Consider the following 8,522-nt stretch of genomic DNA (forward strand, 5'->3'; position numbering starts at 1 on the left):
CCCACGCACGATGCCTCGTTTCTTACCCTTCATCTTAGGAGCCTACGTCCTCAGCACTGGCTAAGCCTCATCATTTCCTGGTCTCCAAACACACCCTGACTTCCCCCTCTTCCAAGTCTGTTCTCGCCGCTTCCCCAGTGGAACAGCCCCCCCCCGTGCCATGCTACTTCCAGGCTACCTGCCTGCGGTGTCCTGCCTGCCTTGCCCAGCTTGGGCTCGGTATGCGGGAGGAGCTGAGCAGACGGTGCAGAGATCTCCGTGACTCTTAGAGTTTTCTGAGCCCAAGTGTTCTGTGCCCCTTTATTCGGGGTTTGGAATCATCCCCAAGCTGGGCGGGCCTGGTGCCAGGACCCTGGGGCTTAGGGCTTGGGAAGGGCTTCCTCTGCTGGAGGAGGACAGCACAGGGGCCAGGCAAGACTACCCAGTCATTAACAGGCTCTTCCAGGGAGCAGTCCTGGAGAGGTCAATGTGCTTCTCAGAGACTTTGGCGACACCCACCCCAGAGAGTGAGTAGACTTCAAGTTGTGGGTACCAAAGACGGGCCACTTGGTCAAGAGACGTTGCCGTATCTCAGACGTGATACACAAAGAGGCCTGCTGCAGGACAAGGGTCTACACTTGTGTTCTCCTTGCCTGCCAGCTCTGGTCTTTCTTCAGTGCAGGGCCAAGGTCACGGGGGGACGTGGCACGAGGAGGGCGGTCAGTGAAGCCGTCTGTTCGTTGCGGGTCTCTGCACTATCTGATGGTTTTGTTCCGTTTGCTCATGGAAGCCTCTAGTTACAGCTTGTCCCCATACCGAGGGGGGGGTGTTCTTGGCCTTCACCTCGCCCCCATGGCCATTTCAGCAGCAGCCATGGGAAAGCTCTCAGCTCCTGGTTCTGCCTCTCCCACAGGTGAGCCAGACTGGGTGAAGACAGGCAACAGGCGCATGAGCGTTAGAGCCGGGAGCAGCTGGGTCCACGTTCCTCCTCCACCACCCCCCCTGCTTGGGCCACGAAGCCGCTCAAGCCTCAGCTTCTCCATTTGCGAAAGACGCAGATGACAATCTCCAGCTCGCGGAGCTGTTGGAGGACATAAATGAGACAACATATGTCGAATGTCTCACTTAGCGTGGGTGCCCTGCACATACGCACCAACTGTGTCCCCACCCCATCTATAGCCACACACCTGCTCATCAGGAAATGAGACTGAGAATATCCACTATCAGTGGAGGGACAGAGATAAACACTCTTGGCGTCAGTGTTACAAGGGCAGGACTGATGGATTGTCCTCAGGGGAGAGGGGACTAGTGTGGGGACATAACTATTGGGCATCATTTTTCCAGGACCCACTGGGTACCAGGCACTGCTTTTTACACACACTCATCTGATCCTCGTGGTAACCCAGGGGGTTGGTACTTGCAGCAGACCAAGGCTCTGGGTGGCAGGGGGGGACGGGGTCCCGTAATCCCTGTCTCCTGGTATCCACACCCTTGTGTGATCGGTCCCCTCTGTTTGGATATGGGTGGGACCTGCTCCAACCAATAGAATACGATAACAGGTGTATTCCATGTATGCGGTCACTTTATACAAGACTGTTATGACCTCTTAGGACCACCCCAATCCCAGGCCAGATGGACAAACACCAGGGAAGGCAGGCAGAGTTACTGTGAAAAAGGCTCAGGAGCTCAGAAGCTGCCCAGTGATTTCAAAGGTGGTCGCCCTACCTGCCATTTATTCCAGATCAGGAACCTGGCCAGAAATCACTTTTTGGTCTTCCCAGAGGAATGACATCATCTCAGCAAACAGTGTCCTGTGTGCTAGAATACCCATACCTGTGGTTTTCAAAAGGAAGATGACCATTTCGTGGTGCATTCAGACAGAGCACGGAGTGCCTACCAAATGGCCTGCCTCCGGCTTCTGTAGACTCACGACAAAGCAGATCTGATAAGTTGGTGGGGCCAGGTGGACACTTTGGACCCTGTGGCCTAGGATGGACAGGCAAGATGGCTACTTGCCCTCCTTCCCCTCGTTGCTGTTACCAGAAGATTTTGATATCAAATATCCCTGGGGCACTGGTGCCTTCTCTGACAGGAGGGAGTTGGATTTGTCCTTTAGACCCTGGCCAGGTACCCCCAGGGGCAAGAGCCCACTGAGCTTGAGGGACCTCTAAACTCAAGAGAAAGTCTTGGCCTGGAGTCCTACTGAAGGAGTGGGGAGAAGTCTGTGCCGGCTCAGAATCTGGGGCAGGGAGGTCTGCATGAGGTCTGGGCACAGACCCAAGGCCGGGAGGAAGGTCGGGGATAGAGCCTGCCATGAAAACTGGGGAGGGGGTGCTCAGGAAGGGGGCTGCATGCAGGGGAATCGTGGGAGCGAAGTGAAGTGTTGATCTTAAGGAGCCATCCAGGCCCTGGGCACAGTGCCCTGGGGTGTCTCTGTACCCAGAGAGTGGCCTCTTGCCCCTTGCGGCTCGTGACCTTGTGCCAATGGGTCCAGACTGACCCAACTCTACCCGCCCCTACCCTTCGGCCCTGCCTCTGAAGCCCCCAGCGGTGGGAGGCCTCCCCCAGCTCTCGGTGGGTCCGCCCCTTGCCGGCCCCCTGCGGCTCAGGCCCTGCCCCTCCCCGCAGCCCCTCCCGCTGGCCACGCCCTGTGCGGGCCCCGCCCCACTTTAAGGTTGCTCTGCACCTGGGCGGCCTCACTTGTGTCTCCAGGCCCGCGGGGGATGCGCTCTCGCCATGGCCTCTGGGGCTTCTCCGATCCTTGGGGTGCCCCCGCACCGTCTGTGGGCCCGGAGGCCTGGCATCTACGAAGACGAGAAGGGGAGGACCTGGGTGACGGTGGTCGTGCGGCTCAGTCCCTCCCAGAGAGCTCGGAGCAGGGCCTCCCCAGGCGGCACAGTGAGTTGTCAGGCATGGTGTGGGGGTCTGGGGGAGGACTGTGCACGGGTGTCAGCCCGTGGGCCTGGCACATGCAGCAATAGGGCCCGGGACAGAGGTGAGAGGAGGCAGTTCTCAATTGTCTGGAAAAAACTGGCCTGTGCTGAGAGCGAGCACAGTGATGTCTATGCCTGATGCAGACCCCCAGGAGCCCCTGCCTGGAGGGACCACTGGTCTGAGCTTAGCCGGAGGAGATGATGCAGCCCTCATTGGGAGCCCAAGGGGGAGGTAGGGCCCAGGCCTCCCCCCAGTGCATGCTGGAAAGGCATCACAGCTGGGCTCTACAGGATGAGTAGGAGTTTTCCAGGAGGTATTGCAACCTAGAGGCAGCAGGTGAGCCAACGGCGTAAAAGAAACGTTGACTTTGGGTTCCCTATCTGCAAAAATGAGAATAATCTGCCTCCTTGGCAAGTGAGAGGCCGCTCACCAGCCGCAAGGCCTTGGGGGCGTTCAACAGGTAACACCTTCCGGAATCCCACCTGGGAAACTGATTCCCGAGGCGAGGGTGGAGTGTAAGACCATTTAAGGTTCAAAAGCTCCCCAGGTGGTGAAGACAATCACTCAGGTTGGAAGGCATTCCCTGTAGATGAGGGCTTTAGATTCCAGTCCATCTTTGAGGGATACAATAAATACTTCCGTGTAATATGGTAAAAGCTTATCTGGGTATTAAAAATGCCATTTAGGCCATCATAAACATTTTAAACAATACAAAATTCTAGCAATCTTCAAAGAGGCTCTGCAGAAAATTTTGGGTGGAGAACACTGTAAGTCTTTCCCACACCTATGCCAAATAAAGCATGCAAAAAAGTCTGAACAAAGTATTTTGGTAGGTTTTTTTGAAAACATAAACATGTTTTCAGTGGGAAAAGTGGATTCAAGTAACATAGTGAAGGATGCAGTAGAGGCACCCAGAGAATGAGCATTTCCCCTTATTTAAAATAATTACTTCTTAGAAGTAGATCTCTATTTTCACATATAATCTTAGGATGGGAAGCAGCGTTCTGAGCCTGATCAAACACAAGGACCAGAAAACTTGCGGTAGAGGGTCTGATAGTAAACATTGTCAGCTTTGCAGGCCATACGGAGTCTATAGCAACTGCTTGACTCTGTCCTTGTGGTGAAAAACCAGCCAGAGACAATGTGCAAAGGAATGAGCTTTTGTTTATCTACAATAAAGCTTTATTTACAAAAGAGGTAGCGGGCCAGATTCGGCCCACAATTTGGTGATTGATACCTGATCTAAAGCCAGAATCCAAAGGGAAAGAGATTTCACCATGTAACTAAAAGCATTTCCTCTGCCAAAAGAACCCATACAAAATTAAGACAACAGACCGAGAAGAGTCATTCGCCATATGTATGACTGATAAAAGGCCAGTATCCTTAACTCGTAAAGATGCTCCTCACACACAAAAAGACAAATCCTCCGATAAAAAAAAAAACTCTGTAAGGAACTTTCCATTTTGTTGCATGACAAAGGGAGCTTTGGTTATAGTTGTTGGTGATTTTCCCACTCGCTTTTATACCTTTCTGTATTAGCCAAATTTCATTTTATTTTTTATGGTTACAATAAGTACGTGAATGCCGTGATCAAATATGATATATTTTGGGGGGAAACCCATCACTCCCAGATCCTAAGGTGTACAGATACTTTATTTTTGGAAAGATTGAAAAAAACTGTAGAAATGGCTGAGACAGAGGCCTAAGAATATAATCAATTGCTGATGGGTGGGGAGAGTGGCTAACTTTTCACGGGTACCGTGGGGTGTGGTGGGGTGCAAGTCAGCGGGAGGACCGTACTTGGGGGATCCAGGAGAGAACCAGTCATCCCACATCCAGATGACACCCCCAAGTGCCATGCCAGGTGCCATGGCTTTAGGTGTGGGATTCTGAAAATATTCACATCTGACGGGGCAGTTTGCCAGCTGGGCCCCGCATCCGGGACTGTGTGTGTTTGCGTGCAGACCAACCATTGGGGGAACCCTGCCCCTGATGTGCCCTTCTCTCTGGTCCCTTCAGCATGAGCCTGAGCCCAGCGTCACAGTCCACATGTGGCAGATGCCAGTGCACCCCCAGGAGCCCGTGTCCCCCAGCCAGCTGACCCTGTCCCGGCTGCCCCTCGTGTGGCAGCTGTACTCTGGAAGAAGGTACAGAGCAATGGATTCCAGGCTCTGGGAAATAGTGAGCCATGGCCAGGCAAGTGTGTGGTGGCCCCAGGAGAGGGTGATGAGTGGCCTGTGGTCACTGCATGTGTGCAAAATGAGGCAAAGGATGGAGGGACCGGACTACTGAAATCCACAAACCCGTGTTTCCATCTGCTTCAGGCGGATGGACAAGCATTTCCTGGGGACTCTGACCACTGCTCCCTCTCCTGCAGATCGACTCCACAGAGGAGCTGGTCCTGACAGAGCTGCCACCAGGGAATGGCTGACCGCAGAGAGCGGCTCACAGGCTGGTATGTTGGGGTCCGTGTCTCTCGGTGTGGCGGTCAGACAAAGGCAAGGCGGTCTCTCTTCTTTACAGGAAGGCAGTGCTGGTTTCCCTTCCCTCATGCTGTTCCTTGAGCTTATCTTCCACAGCCACCCCGTCACCCTCCTCCCCTGATCCCTTGGATGTGTTTTTCACTGTGGGCAGGTCCCCCACCTTCACAAAGCATGAGATCTCACCAAATAATAGTCATCATGTAATCTTTGTAAGAATTCTGTGAGGTGTATGTATTGAAGTGCCACTCTCCAAAGGAGAAAACTGAGGGTTGGAAGGATTTCCCCAAGACCTGGAGCCTGGAAATAGTAGCAGTGAAGCTCACATCCAGTGAGCATGATCTCTTGGTCTGACCATGGCCCTGGTGTGTCACCAGTCTCATTGGTGGCAGTGGCCTTCAAGGACCTGCCTCCTCCCTGACACTAACCAGGATAGGGCCAGTTGCCTTGGAAGGACTGGAGCTGAGGGTTGCCCTCCTGTCCCTGGGTCCAGCTTGGGTTGGGCGCCCCATTCCTCCATGGTTCTCTGTCTCCTTCTGTCTTCTCCCAGGTCTTGCCGGCCCTATGGATCTTCAGTGAGGACCTTTTCATACCTGCCCTTCTGTTAGCACATCTAGCATGGCCTCCCCGGGGGGAAGGAGGCAGCTGGGCCCCTGCCTACTCTGCTTTTCTTGTTGTCGTCAGCTGTCCCGCTCTGCTCCACACTCAGTGACTTGCTGGACGGACCCCATCTGTGTGCTGGGCTCAGCTCCCCCACTGGCTGCGATCCCTGGTTTCTCTTTCCCCTTTGTGCCCTCATGCCGGCCTTCCAAGTGCCCCTTCCCAGATCCCCATCAGGCCCCCTCCAGGCACTGGCCCGGTCAGACCCCCGGCCTCCAGTGCAGCCCATGATTGTTACTTGCTGTCAACCCACTCCATGTCAGGCAGGGAGTGACTCAGTTTAAGAGCAGGCCTCAGAGGGAGCCAGGTCTGGACTTGGGACTCAGATGGGCATCAGTTCTGCTGGGCTGCTGGCCTGAAGTAGATGGAGTGCTGGGCAGGCTGTCCACTCCTGGTCCCAGGCAGCCTGCACCAGGGGCTGTGTGCAGGGATGGATGGATTTGGCCCACGGCTCTCCTGCTTCTTCAGTCCTTTGGCTCCTGCGTGTGATGCTGGTCCATGAAGTTTCCTCCCCATACTGGTTAATTAAACTTCATTGCTTGTTGTCAACTTTTGTGCTGAGTCAGAGCTTAAACTGGTTTCTGGTAGAGAAGAGCAGCTTAGGCTGCACTTAAGGTTAAGGTAAATTCTAATTACCCATTTGGTGCTCTCCCCACTAGGAGGAAGCTGTGATTGGCCCATTTCAGGAGCAGGACACTGGGGGAAGGCAGGGAGGTGAGACTCCTGGGAGGAGGGGGCTCTTGGTGAAGCTGGGAAAAGGCAGAGGAGACCCCGGCAGAAGCTGGAGAGGACCCTGGCTTTTGCAGAGGGACGACACCCTGGGTGTCTTTGCAGGATGGTGGAAGGAACAGCCCGTGGGCAGAGCATGAGCCGCTGTCCGAAGTGCTGACCAGGGCCACGGGTAGGGGTGGGGGAAGAAGAGGGCCGTGTGGGCACGGGGCAGGGTGACAACTCAGTGGTGGCAAGAAGAGGGAATCCCCTCCCTCACACCAGTCATGAAAGGAAATCACCAGTGGATTAAAGTCCTAACTTAAAAAAGAATCCGTGAAAGCATCGAAGAAAGAGCAGGAAAATATGTTCCTGATCTCGGGGCATGAGAATCCAGTAAGACACAGAAAGCCAAACACAGGTTGTTCAAGGTAAATGTTTTCTATACGACGGGAGACTGAAAGGCAAAGGTGGAGGACATTAGGGCTTTATACAAAGCCCTAGAATGCAGAATGCATAGAGAACATCTAGATATCTCTAAGAAAAGGGGGAGAATGTCAGGAACTAGCAACTTACCGAAGAGGAGACGCCCAGACGCTGGAGTGGGGAAGCGTGGATTTCAGAACGCTGAGGTCTGGGTCTTTGTTGCTGGTAGAACTAGAGGCTCGATGGGATCGTGTTTTGTGGGAGTGTAAACTCTTATAGCTGCTCTGGAGGTCTGGAGGACAGTTCGTAACACGGCACACGGGCCCTTACCCGGAGTGCTTGCCTACAGCAGGGTTGCTAAGCTCAGCGCTGTGGACACTTGGGGCCGGGTAATTCCTTACCACGAGGAGCCGCCCTGTGCATTGTAAGGTGTTTGGCACCATCCTTGGTCTCCACCCGCTAGATGCCAGAGGCACCCCCCTCCCTGGCCCCTTCTGAGTTTTGACAACCAAGAGTGTCTCCAGTGATTGCCACATGTCCCCTGGGGGGAACTAGCACCCCAGTTGAGAACCACTGGCCAAGAAAATCACTTGCACGTGTGCACAAGAGGGAAGGAGAGGCAGCATCATGGTAACAGCTGGGGTCCACCATGGAGGAGTGATTGAGTAAAACGAGATCCCGTGAGCAGAGGCCGGGCTGGGCCCCTTCCAGTTAAAGGCTTCTGTGATAGGAGAAACAGGCTCTCTGGAAAACTCTCAGAATGCCCTCCCCTCCCACTGGCCTGAGACAGAGGTATGTGGGGTGGAGGGGGTGTTGTGCAGCCTGTATCCTAGTTACAAGCCAGGAATGATTCCATAACGATGCATAGGGCAAGAGTTAGGAAGCCATCCTTTTAGTTCAATGGGAAGCTTACAAAGCCAGGGATGGCAGGAGAAGGAGGCATGCCAGGGCGAGGGGGGGGTGCTCTACTGGACACCCAGTGAGCATGTGGTCCAGGGGAGGAAACTCAGCCCCGCTTCGTCTCCCTTCATACATGGCAGGCGTGAGGGCAAGTGTAACGATCAAGAAATGCACCTCTTGGGTGCCAGGCAGGCTGGTTTTGGGCGCCAGCTATTTACAGATGTCTGGGAAAGCCAGCTGTCTGGCACCTGGAAAGGCTCCCAGGATGGGGGAAAGAAGCTTCCAGTCCTGAGGGTAGCTGGACTGGGGTGCAGCCTCTTTATGGAGAAACAGGGCTCCAATCCCTGCCCCCCCCCCCCCGCCCCCCGCAATAAGTCTCCAACGTCAGTTTGGACAGCTTTGCTTCTCGTGTCCCAGGGAGTCCTTGTCCTATGG

The 8,522-nt window shown here is 54.4% G+C and overlaps 1 protein-coding gene across 1 annotated transcript; it reads left to right on the forward strand.

Annotated features, from left to right (window-relative positions):
* The first annotated feature begins 360 nt into the window (after nucleotides 1-360).
* On the forward strand, nucleotides 361-5,344 carry TCL1B (TCL1 family AKT coactivator B). The gene is made up of 4 exons (XM_053889765.1): nucleotides 361-506; nucleotides 893-2,877; nucleotides 4,933-5,109; nucleotides 5,291-5,344. The coding sequence occupies exons 2-4, from the start codon at nucleotides 2,716-2,718 to the stop codon at nucleotides 5,342-5,344; spliced, it is 393 nt and encodes a 130-aa protein (XP_053745740.1). The 5' UTR covers nucleotides 361-506; nucleotides 893-2,715.
* The last annotated feature ends 3,178 nt before the right edge of the window (nucleotides 5,345-8,522 follow it).

The sequence above is a fragment of the Panthera pardus genome, unplaced genomic scaffold (assembly GCF_024362965.1).
Source record: "Panthera pardus isolate Hobbes unplaced genomic scaffold, ASM2436296v1 HiC_scaffold_24, whole genome shotgun sequence".
Lineage (NCBI taxonomy): Eukaryota > Metazoa > Chordata > Mammalia > Carnivora > Felidae > Panthera > Panthera pardus.